We start from the raw sequence: 23,022 nt of genomic DNA, 5'->3' as shown, positions 1-23,022 counted from the left end.
AGGAGGAGGAGGAGAAGGAGGAGGAGGAGAAGGAGGAGGAGGAGGAGGAGGCGGCGGCGAATACTTGCATTTGACTAAATGGTACTTATGTTTTATTCAGTCCTGATTACATGGATATAATAGAAAACAACTCATGAAAGACTTGGTTAGAAAGAAAATAAAATTTAAAATGGCTGGTAATTTTCTAGTTTTTAGGATTATTTCAAGAAAATTTCCATAAATCTTTTTCTTTTTTATTAAGTAAAAATGTTTTACATATAAGATTGTATATTAAACAATCAAGTAAATATTTGCTTAGTATAAGGTTAGTATACATCAGCATAGAAACAATACCATATTAAAATCTATGTCCAGATTTGAATAGATGGATCATACATCACTTAAAACAATATCAAAAATGCTATTTTTTCCTTTGAAAGGCTAATTAACCTTGAAGTGAATTTATACTTGAGAACATTAGTCATGGATTAATATATTCACTAATGAATGTTACAACTGTGATTAGCATGTTGAGATTATCAGTGAAATTAAATTACAGAATATATCTTACCTAAAGTCTTAACGGGATCAGAATAATCAGAATCAGTAAATTGTCCCATAACATTGGTGGCTCTAAATTTAAATCTATGAAATAAAAAAAAATTAAACCAACAATTTGCATGCTATATGATTTTCTTCTATGAATAATTTAACAAATAGCAATGAAAAATACACATTTTTTTATTCAAAAGAAAATGTATTTACAAGATGTAAACTTAGAAATCAATTGCCATCAGAGCAATATATCCTTTCTTTATGGGAGATGAATAATTATCCTGCACACGAGAGAATGACTAAAGATTTGGTCAGACTCTTGAGCAGTCCCAGTAGCTTAATCAGATGAAGTAGATTACATTCCTCATAGATTTGTTTAGAATGAATTATTTCATGTCTGTGTGAAAGTGTATTACACAAACATACTTTATAGAGTATAATAACTTACACCTCAACTACCTTTGAAAATACCAGTGAACTAGATTTAGAATGGTCATATAGAATTTATTTTGTTCACATGTTAACAAATTAAGAAAAATGCTTCTTAATGCTGTGTGCCCAGCTGTATTTTTACTTTCTATGTTTTTATGACATAAAAAAAAGAAAATGGTACATAATGGGTGGTTCTAACAAATTCAGAGACAACTGAAATTTATCTTACTTAAAAACTATAGATACCCAGGCATTTTAAAATACAAAACAAACTTATGTTAAAGTTTATGTTAAACTTAAAGTTTCACTTTACAATTTAATTTCTACTATTCTCAAATTTTTATGATTTTATTGATTATATGAAAGAGTCTGCGTTGCAAATATGCAAAATAAACAATATTTGCATATTTGCAAATATGCAAAATAAAAAAGATTACATTTTTTAGTATATTGTTTTCATAGCTGTCATATATATGATGGTTAAATTTTAGGTAATAGCCAAAGTAACTGTACTTAATAATAGAGGATAGAGCATTCTGTTTTTTCGAATGCCTGACTTCTCTACTTTTCTAATGTTAACTTGACCTAGGATGTTTATAAAGAATTTAATAATGCTTTAACTAGCAGGCAAACATGAAACTAGTTTATGACAAAAAATAATATAGTCAATTTAACAGGAGCCAATGATTAATTTAACAGAGCATTTAATAAATCCAGAATATCAGAAGTGGTTTTTAATACATTAGATTATTATGATCTGCAAAATGATAGATATTAAAGTGATTAAAGATATTAGTGATTAAAGGATTTTAATCACTAATTCAGAGTTTTGATAATACAAAGAGGAGAAAATTATTGTTATGACTCCAATAAACTGAAGCTGTCATCAAATGAAAGACTAGGATGGCATTTCTAAAACCCATATATTAGCATGTATTGCAAAATAATGGGTGAAAAGCACAAAATATTATGTTAGTCACATTATCCTCTACAGAAAGAATTAAATTCTCCTACCCATGTTCTCCAATACATGTTTTTCATATTGTCCTTCTGTCACTTACCATATCAACTCATAATTACTCTGAAGCATGCCTACTTTCCCTACAGAACTGTACATTTATGGAATGTAAGGACAATATCTTACCATGTTGATCTTTACCATGTGTTAGGTCATGATACATTATGGATGCCCAGTGCTTACTAGAAAGATGAAAGGACGGGCAGATGGATGAATGAAAGATTTAATTAGCTTGCTATCATTATGCATAGTCAGCACCAACTATACTTACAAGTATTGCTTTTTTGGTTTCAAAGGTCCATTGCAAATTCTGTCTTCATTGCCAGGAATCATGCATGCATTATCAGCACCTATGATGTAGATTTCTTCATTGCCACTGAATTTTGTCTTTGCTTCTGTACATGGGGGGTTAGGAAAGCCTTCATTTGTAAAGTATGGCCTTGGTTTATTAAAATATGCATCATACCACTTTGTTACATTTCCATCATGCTGAGCTATTTTCAGGAAGAAAGGATAATAATTATAAGTAACAGATGAATGTATTTTGACATTTCTGAAGAACGTTTCTATAATTACATGAGGAAAATCTGGATGCAACATCTGTCACTGTATGAACCACCAGGGATAATTCAGCTGATCTACCTACATAAACAGGAAATCCTATCTTTCCCCATCACAAATGAATCTATAGGCTTGCTGTGGAGGATGACTTCTCAGGTACAGAAAAGAACATCTCTCAGTAAAGGGTAACTCTTCTGTTCATACCTCCAAAGAAGCTATCAAGACTCCATCTTGCCAAATTCAAACAATCCTATCAGTATATGGAAAAAGTAAATCACATATTGTAACTATGCCTTTTCTTATCTTGTTCAAGTACTTTATGCATAAATTAATGGTTAGTATAACTAATGATAATATTAGCAATCTGTTAAGCTCAACAGTTGTGTGGTAATTGGTAGTCAACCTAATATTACTAATTTTGAACTGAAATTTCTTTAGCATTCAACAATTCATACTCTAAAATTTAACAAGACAGGTTGACAGTTGATGATACCTCCTGCTTCTGTTACAAGCACTTGCACATTTTTGATAGGTCCATGATCATCATTGTAGTAACATATTGGCATTCTGATTGTAATTGTTGTTGAAGTCACAAGCAATTTTCCTGTGGCATCATAAATAGGGGTTGGTTTGGTTTTCGGTCGTGCTGGAGCTTTAAACAAAGAAGAAATATCACTGCAATTGATTTTTTGTTTCTGAAGAGGAGAAAAAAATTTAAATTCTCATTTCATGCAGGTGAGTTACAGATAAAATGATGACAAACACAAATAACAAATGAAACAGAGTTTTGTTTGAATACAACAGATGTTTAGCAATTATTTTCTCCTGATGGTTTAATGATATACTTCAGACTTGCTTGAGATAATGGGACTCGGGTGTGATTTTCAGGCATCTGACTCCTCTTCACATATTAACAAAAATTCAAATTATATATGCTCTCAATCATGTCATTTTTATAATTGGATTAAATCATACTAATATTTTAGTGGGCTCTTCTTTTATTTCCTTTAGCTGATTCATCAATTTCTATTCTAGTCATACCAGCATCTCTCCCAGGTTATCTACACCAAACATATGGCTGATATCCTCCCATATTTTTCTCCATGTTCACATAACCATATAAAATACATAAAGCCATAGATAATGGATTCTTTATTATATATTATGTATTCTATATTATGTATTATAATCACTCCACATGTTGCTTTTTTCACTTAAATATGTCTTATATAAGTCTTCTCAAGTCACCAAGTATGGAGCTAACTCATTCTTTTTAATGACTATGTTGCATATCATACTGTGACATCATATTTATTCAATAATTTATCTAATAATGGGAATTCACGTTTCCTTCAGGTTTTGAACATTTGTTTCAATGACCAGACTTATATTTAGCCTTATTTACTGATCCTTTTATTTCCATGGAATAGATTTCCAAGAATAAAATTTCTGAAACACAAGATATGAATATTTCTAACTTTAAAAGATATTGCCAGAATAATTCCCAAAAGTGCCATGATAATTTGTACTTTATCACCAATGCATACAAATATCTCCCGAATCAGTATTTGTAGGAGCACTTCTTGTTTCATTTCATCTCATAGCTATATGTGTATACCAGCTGTTTGAGCACAGCAAGTTGCTTATTCAAACTTCAATTTCCATATTTATTAATTTTTAAAGCCTCTAAATTATGCCATAAAATTGGCAATATCATTTCCATTTTATTAATGAGGAAATTACCTTATGTCACATGGCTATAAAAGGTAAATATCAAGATTTGAATCAAATCTTTTTGGCTTGATCCTTTACCTCACTCCTCTTAGATATAAAGACTATTATAATATTAGATGTGTAAGAAGTTTATTGGAGGAAATATCCATGAAGAATCAAGGAACAGTAAACAGGAGTAGATGGCAAGGGCCTTTAGACCACAGATCACAGGTCTAGTACCTGCGTATGAGAAGAAGAAATGAAGGGTTCAGCAGAAAGAGCCTCAGGTTTTGGGGTGAGAAACTCTCAGCCAGGCTACTGGGGAGTCCCTAAGAAAAGGTTTCTAGTTAAAGGAATCTGGCATTGGACATGACTATCCAACTTGATATTATTTGTCAAATGCAAATTTAATGAGACTACTATTTTTTTAACTTTATTTAAATCCAAGTTAGTTAACATATAGTGTAATAGTAGTTGCAGGAGTAGAAGTTAGTGATTCATCACTTACATATAACACCCAGTGCTCATTCCAACAAGTGGAAACTGTTATTATTTCATCATTTCATGTCACCGCTACCAACCATGCATATTACTAGGAAAAAATATTTCTCTAGCTCCCCACCATGGCCACCAGTACTCACATATTTTCTTTAGACAACTGATCATGAGTCTATCTGTTCTAAGGAGTGGAAAGTCAGAACTAATCATCCTCACCCTGGGATGAACAAAGCAACAGAGAGAGGAAGTTCTGCTAAAGAATTAATATAATGAGCCTATTGTTACCTGCATACTTACCAGTCTGCTACTGAATAACAAAAAGAAACTAAGATTGTATGACATACTTCTTTTATGAAGTCATTTTGTAAAATAGCCGAGGTTTTTGAAGACTCTATGTATTAGTACATTCCAAGTATGTAGTATGTCATTAAAAGCAAATCTTAATACTTTTAAATAATATTACAATTATATAAACTACCATTGATTAAAAGATAAAATTTATCAGCTTCATCTTACAGTGAATATTTCTTATTCTTAATAGAATTAGTTTCCAGGAACTGTCCTAGGGGTTTTTCAAAGATTATCTCTTTTAATCTTCACAACGATTTGTGAGGTAGGCCCAGCATTATCTGCATTTGACAGGCTTGTAGAGGTTAAGACACTTGCCTTAAGTGAAGCAGATATCAAGTGGCCAATCGAGGATTCAGTCTCAGCAGTTCGACCCTAGACTCAGTCTAGTGCTAGAACATTTAATCACTGTGCTCTGGTGTCCTTACCAAAGACTAAGAAAAGTTACTTTTTGCTTCAGAAAGAGAAGCATTCTACTAAAGGTCCATACACTTCAGTTTTTATCTCTCTACAGGTGTTATTACAGATGCTTTGAGAGATGGCATATTTGCACATATGTTTTCAGTCTGGAAGAGAAAGTATCCTGAATGCCTGAATAGCTCTAAAATCCTCTTAACAATCTTTTTTGGCTTTCATGGATTGATTTGTGTGGTGCAGGGAGCCTCCAAATTTTAGTTATATTTTCTATAAACAATACCTGTCATAGTAATGAATTGATAGATTTACTTTATAGTCAGAACCATAAAGTTCAATATATGGTAGTTCAGTAAACGCCATTTGATCAACTGAAAATAATTTTACTTTCAAGATAAAGATCAGTCAAGGAATTTAATTAAAACTAGTCAAAGTCTAGTTATGGGTAATTGAACAATGAATTTTCAATAATATTAAGAACATAAACTAACAGAGTATAAAATTTGCCTCAGAAAACATCAAATTTAGAGGGAAAGAAATATAAGATGAATAGCAGGTGGGCACTCTCTTTATTTAAGGTGATAATTTGCATTATTATTTATACATTTTAGGTATAGCTTTAATAAGCAGTGTTTATTACTTGATGTATTCTTATTACTGCATATGCATCATTTACTTAATTTTTAATGTTTATTTATTTATAGTGTGGAGCCTGACACAGGGCTTGATACCACAAACTGTGAGATTGTGACCTGAGCTGAAATCAAGAGTCAGATGCTTAACGGACTGAGCCACCCAGGCACCCACATGTGCATCATGTAAAAGCTTGACTACATTCTTAACGCTAATTACAGAATTTAATTATAATTACTCTTTTATTAAGACCATAAGAGACTCTTAAATACAGAGAACAAACTGAGGGCTGCTGGCAAGGTGTTGGGTGGAGGGATGGGCTAAATGGGGGATGGGCATTAGGGAGGGCACTTGTTGGGATGAGCATTGAGTGTTCTGTAAGTGATGAATCACTAAATTCTATTCCTGGATTCATTATTACATTATATGTTAACTAACTTGGATTTAAATTTAAAAAATTATTTTTTAAAAAGAGAACAGTATTTCACAGGAAGACAGCTCATGTATGTACCTTTAATGTCCATGGTTATTCTCATCTGAACATTTGGCCCTGCACCAGCGCTATTGATCGCATAAACCTAAAGGAGAGAACCATCTTGTTACTACTTTTATTATTGTCATATGTAATTTTAAAATGTTTCCATTTTTAAAAACAACTGCATATAGTCTATTAATTATACTTTTCTTGTACTTACTCAAATGAATACAATATGTATAGGAAGAATGTTAATAATAAAGTAGTTCTTAAAACTGATTTTACAGTACTAAGTCCTGGAAACAGAGGCTGAGTGACCTAAACAGCCCTGTCCTAGTGACCAGGAAAGGATGTGGCTTCAATGTGAACCTGTAGGAGGAATAGACACAGAAAAGCCACTATGTCTATACTCCTTCATCTACTCTAACATCTGCTCCTTCTCTCTGTAGCTAGGTAACTCTGGCTTCCTTTAAATCCATATTCAAGACCCTCTTTTTTTTCCCTTCTCTGAGATGAAATCCTATTCCTTCAACCTTCTTGTTTTCCTGTATTAAATCATCCCTCTGAAAGTTGGCCTTTATGCCCTTCTTCACCCCTGCCCCAAAGTGTCTGACGCTGTAACCTGCATAATGTAGCATATACACATAAAACATTCTTGTTTGTATAGACAGAGGGTGATTCACACAAATGTGAATCCTTTCAATTAACTTTATTCTTAGGATGCTGTAGATACAGAATTTTCTTTTATTCACTTTATTTTTCTCTATAAAACAAAGACTCTATTCTTGCCCAAGTTCACTGAAAAACACAATTCAGAATATAATATGTTTATTGGAACTTATTAACTTGTTTTCTAAGTTAGTGTCCCCCTTCTACACTAGAGATACTTTGGGAATGTTTTTATTGAATTAAAACCATAATAATGTATACGATGCGGTAGATATGACAAATAAGCCAAGCCTAGACAATGTGGTTAAAAAATATCTAAAGGAGAACTTTATTGAAGTTGTAAATTTAAGAAAAGAAGTATTAAAAATGAAAAGTGATATTATGGTGCACATCATTATTTTTGCTTCTTTATGGCGTAACCCAACATTCAAGTGAGATACTAAATGAAAAGTTGGGCAACACTACTCAAATTGCATTGTACAAAGAAGTCATTTGTAAACCTGTTGAATGAAGAGATGCAGGTTTGATTCACTAGGTCGAGACAGAGGTGTACATTATACATTTCTAATAAATTCCTAGGAGTTGAGGATGCTATAAATTGCATTTTCTGAACAGAGAATTTTTTATTGCTCTTTAAATTATGAATTAATTGTACTTTGTTTCATTTCAATTTTTTTCTCTTATTCACAAAAGGCAAAACTGATGGAGCACTTGCTACTTCCCATAACTATAAATTTAATCCTTACCAAAGCCCTATAAAGAAGTCATCATTCCTATTACTGCTTTTTTCTTTCTTTCTTTTTTTGTTTCAAGTTTTTATTCAAATTCCAGTTAGTTAACACATAGTGTAATATTAGTTTCAAGAGTAGAATTTACTGTTTTCTTTCTTTCTTTCTTTCTTTCTTTCTGTCTTTCTTTTTTTAGGTAAGAAAACTGAGGTACAGAGTTGAAGCAACTGCCCAGAAACAAACCGCAGAATCAGGATATGAACCCAGATCAGTTCATTCTCTTAACCACCCTTCCTCTAACAGATCTTTCACAGTAGTGGTTCATTTAATGGGATATACAACAAGAACCCTAGCAGCACAGTGGGTGAAGGAAGAAATGAAGATATGCAGATATATAGATACAATATATACAGAGAAAAACATACATATGAATATAAATTATTAATAACAGTATTCTGATGATTACACAATAATCATAAACAAGTGGTAGGAAAAGTAGTTTGCTAAGCTACCTGAAGGTTTAGCGTGAACACTATTTTTATTAAAAGATGATATTCAGAACCATATAATTCTATTTGAAAATTTCAAGAGATGCCACAAAAATACATTTTTGAAATAAATTATGTGTATGTGTCTGTTTGTATGTATATAAACATACACCTATATATTCTAAAATGGATAATTTAGAATTAGGATGTAAAATACTTAGCTTTAGTAATTGTTACATGAAATGCACATGAATTTCAAACATGTAGTTACATCTGCCCTTTGCCTTTGAAATTTGCTTTTCCGTTTTCCATTTATAAGCACACATTAACAGCTTCCTTTAGGTAGAATTATCTCTTTGCATATCACTGCTCTCTTACTTTTAACATGCCTTTTCTTTCTCCTTTATTTCTGGATTTCTACTATTGTTGTAGAAACTTTTTTGTTATCTACATGTTTTCACAGTACTTGCTGTATTATAATAGGAAATAAGCAATTTCATTTCTCTGCATATTATTTTCTGTTGGCATGTCTCACACAATCCTACAACAAGATACGAGAAATCTAGTGTATACAATAAGCTTCAGTATTTTTGAATGGTGAGTTTGTAAACTGACTTTGTAAAATAGGTAAATGATTAAAAGCTATGAATGCTTACACTGATATTGTATGTATGTCCACCTTTTAGTCCTTCTAACATTGCAATGACAGATGTGTCAGTTTTCTGGATAATACTGAGGTTGTGAATCTGGACAGCAGTAGGATCATCTTCCCGGTAAACCAAAGCTTGGTATACTTGGATATTTCCATTGGGTTGAGAAGGAGGAAGAAATGTTAACTGAAATTTTGTAACTTCGTCTGGTATCTTCCAAAATGTCATATTGTTAGGTGGATCGTTGGGGACTAAAATAAAATATTAAGCAGTTTTTAAAATTGTGCCCCTCTTTTTAATCTACATATACAAATTATTTGCTTAGATTTCTCTTTATAAACTATGTTACACAAACTTTTAAAACTATATATATTATGGAAACAAGCAAAATGGCTGATACACAGCAGAATCATCAACATCTATAGGTCACAGGAATCATAATGGTGATCCAGTTAGTTGGGTCATGTATTTATTTTGACTTTTACATGTATTTATTTTTATATAGAAGGCATTTATATGACTTTTTGTACCTCTTATTTAAATATAACATAGACTCACAGGACGTTGCAAAAAATGGGACATATAGTCCCCTGGAACATTCCCCCAGCTTTTTCCAGTGGTGACAACTTACCTAACTGTAGTTTAATATCAAACCTGGATATTGGCATTGGTACAGGACTCTTAATTAGACTACAGATCATATTCAGATTTCACCATTTTTTCATGCTTTCATAAATGTGTGTGCAGTTCTATGCAATTTCATTCCATGTACACATTCCTGCAATCATCACCAGAAATAAGGTACAGAACTATTCCAGCACCATAAAGAAACTTCCCCCTGGTCTCCCTTGTATTTACACTCCATGCATCCCCACAACACTAACCATTGTCCTCCAGGGTTCTGTCCTTTTAAGAAAAATAACAGAATAATGATTGAGGTCCATCAAAGTTGTTGTATGTATCAATGGTTCACTCTTTTTTTTTTTTATTTTTATTTTTTTATTACTGAGTAGTGTTTCATTTTGTGGATACATCAAAGTTTATTTAATCACAGAAAAACATTTGGGTTGTTTCCAGTTTTTGTTATTACTAATAAACCTGCTATTAACATTCATTTACAGGTGTTTGTGTGAGCATACATTTTTAATTCTCTGTGATAACTGCCCAAGAGTATGATTGCTAGGTAATGTGCTCTAAGTACATGTTTGGTTTTATAAAAAGTGGCCAAACTATTTTTCAGTGTGGCTGTACCCTCTTTCATTCCCAGTCGCAATGAAGGGGAGAACCAGTCTCTTCGCATCTTTGCCAGAATTTGGCACCATCACCCTTTTTTATTTTTTTTAAAAATTTTTAAATGTGTTATTTATTTTTGAGACAGGAAGAGACAGAGCATGAACAGGGGAGGGTCAGAGAGAGAGACACACAGAATCTGAAGCAGGCTCCCAGGCTCTGAGGTGTCAGCACAGAGCCCGACGCGGGGCTCGAACCCACCACTGTGAGATCATGACCTGAGCCGAAGTCGGAGGCTCAACCGACTGAGCCACCCAGGTGCCCCATCCATCACCCTTTTTTAAATTACTATTTTATCTGTTGTAGTAGATGCACAGCGATAGCTCATTGTGGTCCTAATTTGCATTTCCTTAATAGCTAGTGGTGTTGAAAATCTATCTTATCGTGAGTTTAGTTGCCCATTCTATCTCCTTTGTTGTGAAATGTCTCTTCATGTCTTTTGCCAATTTATAATTGGACCTCTTTTAAGTGTTGAGTTTTGAGAGTTCTTTATATATTTTAGATATTCCATTTTATTTGTGATAAAAATTAGCCTAACATATAGCAGCTAAGTATCAGTAAACTATCATGAAAGAAAATGATACACGTGAAGATAAAATTAACTTATGAATAAAGTAATTAGTTCTTGCTGCATAATTAGTGTGCTTTATACAAGTGACTGATTGCATGAATTATCTACTTTGACCAAATTGAAATGGACATATCTTCCACACTAAGTGAAGGAATTCCTATGAAGAAGGCTGTTAATACTTGACTGTCAATAGTTCAGATGCTTAAGCTTTATTATCTTTATTTATTACTTATCATCTGGCAAATATCTCTATAGATAGTGCCCTGTAGCAGGCAAAAAAAACAAGCAAATACATAACAGTGAGGAAAAAAAGAGAAACAAATAAACATGTTATAGTGCCAAATATCACACTTTAAGTGGAAAAATGCATAACTAAAGTAAAAATTAAATCGGCTCAAGACTTATTTTCACATTTGCTTGTATACATTTATATGATATAAAAATATTTTAATAAGAGACTTCTCTAAAAATCAGATCAGTTTTAAGGTTGGATAAGTGAAATAATTCTCTGAATGTTGGAAAGAATTTCTTATTCTCCAAATATCCTTTATTTTACACCTCAAATTCTACTCTTAGAGGTTTAGTAGTAATTTATTAAACTACAAAATTTTTGGGAGAGGTAGCACATTAAGATCTGACAATCAGTGCTTTATGGTATGAGTGGGAATAAATTCAGCAACATCTTTTCTCACAGGTAGGATGAGGGAGAAGTGTAAAAGTATCATAAAAAATAGATATCTGGAATATATGTGGCAGCAAAATGGAAACATGAAATTTTAGGTGCTGAGGATAAGATGTTATCTTTTAACGTAGAACCATAATTTTATAGACAATAGAGTATATAACACAATGAAAAGACTAGCTAAAAAACATTTTTTACCTCCTATACTTACCTTATAGATAGCAACAAAAAAACTATAGCAACACATCCCTTCATGTGCTCTTTCCAAAGATATATCTGGTGGCAAAGAACATCAGGAGTCTGAAGGAGGACAGGGCAAGCAAGTTCTGGGAAGCTGACTTTCCACACTTAATTCCTATTGGTTATAATCTTATTCATTCAGACCCTGTTTGGAGGAACTTGAGGAAATCTGTATGATCTGTATGGATTCTGACATTTATTAAATAGGTTATATAATAAAACATGTCATTTGATTAGGTTAAGAAAACAGATATGGTAAGCATGACCTGGATTCTAATTTTGAATTCCAGATACATAATGATAGAGTATTATCACTTTCATGTGCATTTAAGTCATAGACAGAAATAATTAACGGACAGAATTTTACATGAGGCATTAGTGGCCATAGACTGCTGGAAAATAGGCAAGGTAACTCAATTTCTGAAATATTTAGTGTTTAAATAAGTATAAAAAGTAGAATTCAGTACATTATCATGAGCTAATTTGTTTGTATTTCCAAGAACTGATTATTCTCCACAACTCCACTATGCCTAAAAAACGTAAACAGAAAACTTCACTTTTGTCAATTACAGTGGATCACTCAATTTTATATTTTGTATTTCATACACTTTAAAAATTTCTTGTGACATGTATCCTTTTTTAGGGGGTGGTGTGAGAAACTCTAAGAAACACATTTAAATCTGTCCATTTTTAGCAATGATGGAAAACATGCCTCACCTGATTCTAAAGTAGTAACAATCACTTCAGCGCTTGACTTTCCTTCTACATATGCAGCACTTATGTTTCCAGTGAATGCTGTGATTACCACAGAATACCTTGTGAATATTTTCAAATCTTTAATTTCTATGGTCTTATTTTCTTCATTTGATTTGATGAAGGAAATATTAAATTCATCACTGTCTACCTATAGGAAAAAATAGCTAGTAATTAAAGGAAGCAGCACTTAAGATCCAAATCACCAAACATAATAATAAAAAGCTACATGTGGTATATTTATCTAGCCAAGATTTAAATTATTTTTTCTTACAGTCAGATTGTCCTGGGAAATCTAAAATACTACTTTAACAGTTTCCTTATAAGCAAATATTTCAACAATTGAAAGTAGAAGGAAAAAAAATCAACCAACCACAAGTAATCAACCCCTCCAGTGAACGAGTAAGTATCATCTTGTGTCAATGAAACTCCACTTTCTACTTTAATGTCTTATAGGAGAAAGAATATAGGCTTTGGTAATCAACCATTAAGGGTTTAAATTCCAATTTGGTCACGTAATAGTTCCTGTAGCATTTGACAAGTCACTTATGTTGTCTGTGTCTTACTTTCTCTGTATGTAAAATTGGAGTACTAACATCTATTTAAACTGTTTTGTTGAGGTTTAGAAAAATAGATCTGAAGTAGCTGGCACAGAGATTTTGATATTTCTTTTGACCATGACCTACAAAAAGGAAACACAGGGGTACCTGGGTGGCTCAGGCGGTTAAGCATTCGACTTCAGCTCAGGACATGATCTCCCAGTTTGTGGGTTTGAGTCCCGTGTTGGGCTCTGTGCTGACAGCTCAGAGCCTAGAACCTGCTTCAGATTCTGTGTACACATACACACTTCTTTATCACTTAAAAAAATGTTGAGAAATACAACTTCTTTCTGAAATGCACTTTGATATTTTCTGCTCTTTTAAATTTTATTGCAGTTCATTTAAGAAATTTAGTCATGATGGCAGTTTGAAAAATTCCCATCTAGGACTATGCATGGCACTGGATAAGGACTCTATTAATTGCGGATGTTATAATTATTAGATGTGCAAAAATGAGCATCCTTAGGAGTATTAAATATAGTTGTATAGCGTGCTCAAACATACTATGTCTTTGATGGAGAGTCTGGCCTAGTCCTGCAGGGATTAAACATAGCTAAAATTTTTAGCATTAAAAAGAAGGGCCTTTCAGGGGTGCCTGGGTGGCTCAGTCAGTTAAGTGTCCGAGTTGGGCTCAGGTCATGATCTCACAGTTTGTGAGTTTGAGCCCTGCATTGGGCTCTGTGCTGACAGCTCAGAGCCCGGAGTCTGCTTCAGATTCTGTGTCTCCCTCTCCCTCTGCTCCTCCCCCACTCATGCTCTGTCTCTCTCTGTCTCTGTCTCTCAAAAATAAATAAATGTTAAAAATTTTTTAAAAAGGGCCTTTCCTGAAATGAACATCAGAAAATTTGAAATCCTATAATATGTCCTACTCTCAGGTATCTTAATTGAAGCACTTAAAACCAGACTGTACACCACACTGTTCCCATTACTAGGTTCATTTTCAACTTGACCCTCCCTTGTAACTTTGAAAGGTTTTTGTTCAAAATATTCTTCAAATGCTCTTTTCTAAGAGATTTTTAACTTAAAGAAGATGTTACTATGAGGGATGTAGAAAAAGGCTAATAAATAATATGTGTATTGCAAAGTCAAATAGATTGTTCCCACCTCAGACAGAGATTTCAAGTAAGATGCCTCATGTCTCTTAAGTGGCAGAAAACAAGTCAGCATAGCAATACCATTGACCAAGTGCCACTGGTAGAAAGTGTGTATGATTTAGTTAGCTGTCAATATTTAAACATCACATAAAAATCTTTCCTTAAGACTAGGCTTATATTCATGCTGGGTAACAATTATCTAGAGATGACTTATAGTTGACTTCTGTAATGGGACGTAAGTGTCCAATTCATCACTACCTCATCCAGTTGGCTTCATTTTGACTGCTCATTTACGTTGCTTGACTGACCACTATACCTATCTGAACTCTGATTTTATAGAGTTTAGGTGAATTTCTCAAGATTCCATAGTTATTTAGTAGCTGAGATAGTATTTCCTTCCAAGTCTTTCAAGAATGCAGAACTCTCTACTACTACACCGGGCCTGATCATACAAAAGTAAAATTACACTATTCCAATGTCTTCCATTAAAACAGTGGATAACAATATTGAGGTAAAAATATGACATAATATGATTGTGATCTACTGTATCTTAAAAAGATACAGATACAACTTAAAAAGATACAGATACAGATCTACTCTATCTTAAATTCACTATCTTTCTTCACTAAACCTACCCTTTGTCATTGTTAATCATTACTTATCCACTTACTTGAGACTGAAACCTCAGACCTTTTTGATTCATTGTTCTCTATCAATTCCAAGCTCATATTATATTTGATCATCAATTATTATTATGAAATGTGTCCCATCATTTTTGCAGTGTGGCAGTTTTATAAGCAATGTCAGTTGTTATTTGGTTGTATTTTCTTTCTTCTTCCTGCCCCATTTGCACCCTTCCCTACCTGCTACACCTCTATTCATTCCACAATCAATTTAACCTGCTCCTGAAGTCTCTTCTGTGTTGTATGACCCTCATAATAAGAACTTTAATTACTTTGCTAGTGTATATTTAGAAAAAATTACATACTTTATACTCTGTAATTGGAGTGTAACTAGCTGTTAATACTCTGGTGTCTCACACCCTAGTGTGAGCTACTTGAGAGCGGAACTTTATGTTTTGCATCCTTATTTTGATGAAAACAAAACAAAACAAAAAATGTTTGTTATTTTGAAAAAATAAAGGGAGCAATGAACAAAGGACTATAAAATGCATTAATTTCCAGTAGTATCACCCAAGGTGATATCTGTACCATAAATCTTTAAGATTGTCAATTTTTGCTTAATTTAAGTCTCCTAGGAAAAGGGTCTTATGTCTCTGTGGCTAGTACTTGGCAAAGGTCAGGCTATAGCATAAGTCCTAAATTCAATGATATGTGTTCTTCCCTGGTGTAGAAGCCAATGATTTTTGAAGATAGATAATTATATACCCATGAAATGAGCTGCAGATAAGCTCGAAAAACAGTGACCACATGAAACTTGTTCACTTACACATAATCCAGCACCGAGCACAATGCTGGAATGTTGGATGTATTTAAAAGTATGTGTTGAATGAAAGAAAGAAAGAAGGAACTAAATGCTTAGTTCCAAGAATCCCAGGGAAACTATGAAGTGCCAGGATCTGTTTGAATACTTGCTCTTTTTGACTCAAAAGGTTTAGATGAGCATATATTTCAAGCTGGCAAATTTTATTTGCTACTTGATGGCTCTTCCTTTCTCCTGTCACACCATTATCTGCTGGTTTTAGCCAGGTCTTAACTATTGGAGAATTTATAATTTCTGTGCCTCAATTCCCCTTTATGCAAAATGAAGATAACATATTTACATCAAAATGTTAGCAAAGGAAAGGTAATGCTGTGTAACTGATATAAAAATAAGCAGTTATAACGTTATACATTCTTCTCTCTTTCTCTTGCTCATTTTTCATCTCAATAAGAATGCTAAGAGAATGAAGTTATGAATCACTTTTTAAAAAAATGTTTTATTTTCCCTTCCTTTAAGCACAATCAAAAGAGAATTGTTTTCACGAAAAATAGGTATCTTTTATTTGACCAAACACTGTGTTATCATTTTATAATTTGCTTTTAATACATAGTCCCAGAGCATTTGTCGTACATGCTGATTACTTTTGGCTAATTATGAACTAAAAGTCTTCACAAATAATGTTCTACAAAGGAAATCCCTTAAATTTTCTTTTAATCATGACAGGTCTTTTGAGATAGAAGCACTTCCATTTTAGAAATAATATAAAGACATAAGAAAAGTATAAAAGTTAAACAAAAGATAGGTAGAGATAGGCAAGAAAGGGGTAGAATTGCCCATAAATTACTCGACTTAATGCATTAGATGTCACCAGAAGAGAGGTCATCAGGTCCAGTGAAACCCAAGCAGGATGCTAACACAGTTTTTCCAATCCTCATCCTAGCTAAAACTCTGCATTATTTACATCCTATTTTAAGAGAAAGGCTTGACTCTCATTATTGGGTTTCCTTCTGTCTCGATGGCTACTCTAGTCTGGTGACTTCAGTGCCCTCTTATTTAAACGTTTGTATTCCCCAGATTTGATCTTCAGGTTAGCTGTTACAGAAGAGGTTCTTACTACATCTTCCATATTTAATCTCATCTCTTCCTATCATTTCAACTATCATACCAACACCTCCCAAATCTCCAAATTCAGGTTTCCTCTCCTGAGCTCCAGATTGATATATAATACTGCTAATACTGTCTTCATCTGAAGGTCTCCCAGGCATCTCAAACTTAGGGCATATAATACTGAATTCATTCCTTTCCTCTAAAAATTTCTTTCTCTTCACAGTTTTCCAAATAATATATCTTAAAATCATCCTCAATTATTCTTTTCACTCACCATCCACTGATTTTTTTTGCCAGATCCTGTAGATTTAAATTATTTTTCATTCTGTTGCCTCACTACATTTCCTTTGTCCTTATCTTTTCTTACCCAGTTACTCTAATAGCTTCTTGTCCCCTTGCCTAATTTTGTACTAAGATTGCTCTATCCTCTGCAGTGCAACCATGCTGATCCTATAAAATAGAAATCTATATCCCAACACTGCTTTAATTCCTCAATTGACACTCTACTGGCCTTATCATAAAACCCAAACTCTGTTACATGTTATACAGTCTGCCTCCTGATCTAGCTTCTTTTCTCAGCCCTTTTCTTGAATGCTTTCACCAGGGATTCCTGAACCACTTGCTTTTTCTTGAGTCTTACTTTTCACACTTTTATTACCATTCCTTTTTATGGTCTGCTTCAAGTATTTTTCAAAATTAAGCTCTGATGTTACCTTATTTGGGAGCTATTTCTCTTAATGTCTTCTCCCTTTTTGTATTGTGAGGTGTTTTTCACTGTATTTAAAAAAATTTTTTTTAATCTTTATTATTTATTTTTGAGAGAGAGAGAGACAGAGAGTATGAGCAGAGAAGAGGCAGAGAGAGAGGGAGACACAGAATCCGAAGCAGGCTCCAGGCTCTGAGCTGGTAGCACAGAGCCCGATGTGGGGCTCGAACCCACGAACCATGAGATCATGACCTGAGCCAAAGTTGGACGCTTAACCGACTGACCCACCCAGACGCCCCTGTATTTTTTTTAAATATGAAAAACTTCATAAATTTGCATGTCACTCTTGCACAAGGGCCCTGCTAATTTTCTGCATCATTACAATTTTAGTACATACGCTGCCGAAGCAAGTATGTTTTCACTGTATTTTAAACCAATGTATTATTAATTTAATGACTGTTTATATACATCATCTATAGCCAGAGGATAAGCATAATGCTAATCATTCTAATCATACTTTATGTACATTTTTGGATCCTTACTATGTGTCTGACAATGTTTAAAGTTCTTTATGCATATTTTCTAATATAGTCCTGACAAAAATCTTTGTACCCTGGGTACTGTTATTAATCTTTATTTTACAGATGTGTATAGTGAAGAACACACAGGGTGTTTGCCTAGGTATATGCTTCAGTATGCGTTTAGGGTCTAACAGAGCTAGAATTACAATTCAAATAGCCTGATTCCAAAATGTATATTCCTAATCATTCTCTATACCGCCTTTTGCAGAAGGTAAGACATGCCTTACCGATTTGACATCAATTAGATAGAATGTTGGTCCAGTAATGGTAGCAGGTTCACTCCAGCTGATGTTGATGCTAAAAGGTGATGTTGCTACCACATACACATTTTCAGGAGGACCATCTGGAGCTATAGAAATAGAAAATCAATTACCCTGAGACATTTGAGTTAGTATTCGCTACAATACAATAATAGAAAAGGCCAGGAAAAAAGGATAGTTTTAATGAATTAATTATACATTATTTTGTAGTTCACAGCATGTTAAAGGCGTTGGCAAATTGAAAGAAGTAATTTCTTGCAATATAATTACTATACATAAACTTCCACATGAGAGACAAATGATCATAAATATATGATTTCTGAACTCAAAACAATACTTTGACATGTAAGTCTTACTATTGCAAAATAAATCTTTTCGAATAAAAGTTTTTATTTAAAAATAGATTGCTTAAGAATATCGTTTTAGGAAAACCTGTGGAAACATGTTTGACTACAGAAAAGTGAAACTGGCACAAGGGAATTATATTTAAAATTGGGTTGCTTTTATTGTTTTCACTGAGGGAGAAACATAGGAAATAGGTTATACCAATGATATTATCACAAATGTAAACATTTCCTGCATTCATTATGATTCCAAATTCTTTAATTTGTTCTATTTGTATTACTGTTGCTTTTTTTTTAATCATGAGTGCAAAACAAGAGATAATATTTTAAGGTACTGACTACCGAAAACCCTTGTGTAAATTTTCAGTTTGCGAAACCGCTAGGAACTAGGAGGGTTAAGAAGGATTTAAGTCGCACTTGATGGGACATGCGTTGAACTAGGCACACTGTTGTGCGTATCTCTGGCCTCCTATGGCCTCTTGTCAATTCTTAGGACATTAAATGTTGGGAGATAAGTATTTCACAGTATTTCTGATTTTTAAATCCACAGGAGCAAACATTACTGAACAAATATTATTCCACAGATCCTGAGAAGGTATAAAGAAGAAGTTAAAACATACGTTTCCTCGAATAACTTATAAGAGCAAAACTGTGTTATCTTGGTCAAACAACAAAATTTCTGGACCTCAGTTTCCTCCTCAGATGCATATTTCACAGCGTTGTAAAAGAACCATGAATTCAAAATGTGTGAAAGTGGCCAGTTAGTTTAGTATTTGGCCCATCATTGTCAATTAGTACAATGTATTATAATAAAGGGCAAGGTTAAGATAAAGACTAATTAGAAATACAAAGAATCGACTATGAGAGGGCAAAGGGTGAAGTGGTGAGTATAGATGGAGGAGGGAGTCTAGGTAAAGTTGCACAGAGGAGATGGGAATTGAACAGGCTTTGAAAGATGAGAAGGATTTCAATAATCAGAGGAGCAGGTTTAGGGGCACTTCTTTGCTAAAAGGATCACAGCCAAAGCCACAAAGACATAAACAGCAGGGTCCACAGACAGATAGAATTTTATCACTGTATAATTGCTTTCCTTGGTAATCTTATGTTTATTATTTTATACATTCAAAATTTATCCTAGGAAGGGGTCCACACACTTCATCAGACTGCTGAAGGAATCTATGGTACAAAAAAGATTCAGAATCCCTAAATTCAAGGAATACAGATTATTATAGAGAGACTGGTGTTCGTGGAGCAATATAGCAGGGAACAAACCTCAAGTAGTCCTTTGGGAACTAAGACAGGTTATTAAAATAAATGTGAAGCTCATTCTTTAAATAATAGATTGTCATTGAAAGTTTTGGAAAAAGGAATGATTTTTCTAGTGATTTAGGAAGAAAACTCAGGTAGCTATGAAAAAGGTAAGTGCTCTGAAGCACTGAGCCCAGAGAGGCTATTTCCAAAAAGCCAGATGAGATGGGATGAGATCCTAAATTAGGATAGTGGCACTAGGCATAGATAGGAAGAGATGAATCCTGGAGCTATTTAGAAAATTTAATTTAAAAAAAATTGTTTTAACTTGAGGCTGATTATATGTGGATAAAAACAGACATAGAATATGTAGCAAAAACTAATTCCCATGTTAATCAGGAGAATGCTCATAGAATTCACACCAACAACATATTCAGGAACAGATAATGGTTTTGGTAGGGACAAGACTATGGAAGGAGATAATAATTTTCTATTTGTACTCATTGAGTCAGACATTCACAAGGACTGAAATGCCTCACTGACGGTTTGAAGGATAAGCCTAGAAGACAGGACCAGGATGGAAAAGTTTTGTTTTGTTTTTTTTACATTTCAGATAATTCCTTACAAATCAGGATAGCATAAACATGGCAAGCCTATCTGGTTCACGTGAGTCATATGCTCTGAAGAGAGCCAAAAGGTGTATTTCAGTATCAGATAGTTATTTAAAATGTTAATAGTAGTGGCAATTCTTTAAACTATGAATGTTTTATTAGCACTTAGAATATACTTCCAAGAGAGATATTATGTGTGGAATTTAGGTACCTGACTCAGCCCATAAAAATATATTTTAGTAGTAGCATTAAAATATTTTAAAACAGTATTCAGAAATAACAACAGAGGAATCTAGCAACCATAGCAAACCTGTATAGGGAAGTTTCTGTGGGAAAATGCCAAACATATTCTTCCTACATGTATCTTTTCAGATCCTTGTGCAACATTGACTCTCTGAACAATGACTCAGAGATCTAGTCCATATGGCCTAAGGAGGCATCCAGGAGAGAGAGTGAAAAGGGGATGCTTCAGGATTCCGAGATGTGATGAGCTGTAAGGCGCTAATAATGATAACAGGATTGGGAACGTGATTTCTCTGGTAACTAATGTGGAGAGATCATGGAATCCCAGCACTAACACACCTGTATATTCTGAGATCTTCAGACTTTATTACTTTTAATTTTATGATCCTAGATTTCTGAAAAGTGCCTCAAATTGTAGCATAATTCATTTAGATAATTACACATAACAAATGAGAGCTGAGAGCTCTCCTGCCACCTGCATAATTGTTTTTGGATGCCCTAAGAGAATAACATATTTCATCTTTAAGAGTGGCAACCCTCTTTCTTTTCCAAGCTGGATATTCCTTAGAAATGTTATGCCCACCTTAACAAGTAGCAATGTAACAAACAGCATCCCTGAATCTCTTTATTCACAATGTTAAATGAGGAGTGGATAGGCTTCAGGGCAAGGTATACCATTACTGATCACTACTGCACACTTTCCTCATGGAGAAATCCGCTTTGAAAATATTAGATGATTTGCAGGTTTTAATGACCTATCCTCTGCTTTTGACTCTGTGAAAGGGGATAAGCTAGAAGTACAAATTTATTAAGACAACCACTAATTAATAATTGTTTTTATTATTTAACATTTATTAATCTTCTTGCACAACCTGCCTTCCAGGTCTGTAAGAAGCATTGTGGAAAGGAGCAATTTACTCACAGCCAACAAATTTAAAGTATACCATTTTAAGAACATATTTTAGGTTCCTTTTCTCTTTATTTATTCCCAAATGTTTTGCTGGCTTTTGGATGAAATGTATACATTCATCCAACTAACAAATATCGATTGAGCACCTTCTGCATGCCAGACACTGGGAAGACACAAAGCCTATAAAAGTGATGGAAGTAATTGTGGACCTATCCATGTAGAGCTTCTAGAATGTAACAGCTATTCTTCACTGAAGAACTATTTATTGAACACCTACTACACGGCGGGCATTTTTGAAGTGCCAGTGATAGAGAAGAAAATCAAGGAGATGAAAGTTCATAGAACCTCTATTTTAGTGGAGGGAGACAAATGATATTTAAGTAAATTATATACCATGCTAAGAAATGATATTCACTATGATAAAAAATGAAGCAGGGTAATAAGAATGGGGATGATGATGGGAGTTACTTTTAAATATGGTGGTCAGGGTATGCCTCTCTAAGCAGGTTAACATTAAAACAAAGATTTGAAGGAGGTAAAGAAGCATGAGAATGTTTGAAGGAAGAGTGTCACAGACAAGAGTATAGCTAATGCTAAGTTGCTGAGGCAGGATTTTGCCTGGTGTGTTCTAGGAATAACAAGGACTCCAGTGATCCTGAAGCCAGGTCAGAATGAGAGTATGAGAGGAAATGGGGACAGGTTTGTGTAGGGCCTTTAAGACCAGTGCTAGGGTCTTTGTAAGAACTGCTATCATGGACAAAAAGACAATGCCATCCTATATTTTCATAGTCTAAAGGAGCCCTATAGATTTTGACACTTGGTATCTAACTCATACCAGAAAGATGGGTCAAATTTAATTAGATCAAAAGAGGAAATATTATCTCCAGAATCGAATTCATATACCTCTATAAAGTATACCAATTCAATGGCTGTCACGACTAACCTTTAAACCAAACTCATTCTAGCAGGCAGGCAAGATGGTACATTATTGTTGCCCAGACAACACACACAGTTTACTGAGGATTTTCTGTGACTATGTGGATAGTAGCTTGTCTTTGGAAATGTTTCCAAGGAAATATGTCTACATCTCCTGTTTTCGGTAGTTTGGATCTTTTGGGTCTCGAGTGAGGACAGATCCAAAACCATTTCCCAAGGGAAACCTTGGCTAGTCTTGCAAGC

At 33.8% G+C, this 23,022-nt stretch overlaps 1 protein-coding gene and 1 non-coding gene across 2 annotated transcripts in view; both read right to left on the bottom strand.

The window, feature by feature from the left end:
* The window catches only part of PTPRQ (protein tyrosine phosphatase receptor type Q), a 245,430-nt gene that overhangs the window by 58,678 nt on the left and 163,730 nt on the right, over positions 1-23,022 (bottom strand). The window contains exons 34-40 of the mRNA XM_081796296.1: positions 18,455-18,576; positions 12,662-12,848; positions 9,168-9,412; positions 6,663-6,729; positions 3,039-3,197; positions 2,256-2,478; positions 551-624 (exon numbers count right to left, since the gene is read on the bottom strand). Of these exons, the coding sequence (XP_081652422.1) occupies positions 551-624; positions 2,256-2,478; positions 3,039-3,197; positions 6,663-6,729; positions 9,168-9,412; positions 12,662-12,848; positions 18,455-18,576 (1,077 nt within the window). The remainder of the gene's footprint in view (positions 1-550; positions 625-2,255; positions 2,479-3,038; positions 3,198-6,662; positions 6,730-9,167; positions 9,413-12,661; positions 12,849-18,454; positions 18,577-23,022) is intronic.
* On the bottom strand, positions 17,956-18,058 carry LOC132660457 (U6 spliceosomal RNA). Its single transcript, XR_009601805.1, has one exon. It is a non-coding gene; the product is annotated as a U6 spliceosomal RNA (small nuclear RNA).

The sequence above is a fragment of the Panthera onca genome, chromosome B4 (assembly GCF_046562875.1).
Source record: "Panthera onca isolate mPanOnc1 chromosome B4, mPanOnc1 haplotype 2, whole genome shotgun sequence".
NCBI classification, from domain to species: Eukaryota; Metazoa; Chordata; class Mammalia; order Carnivora; family Felidae; genus Panthera; species Panthera onca.
The sequence above is the reverse complement of the archived record's forward strand: the minus strand, read 5'-3'. Positions and strand labels throughout refer to the sequence as shown.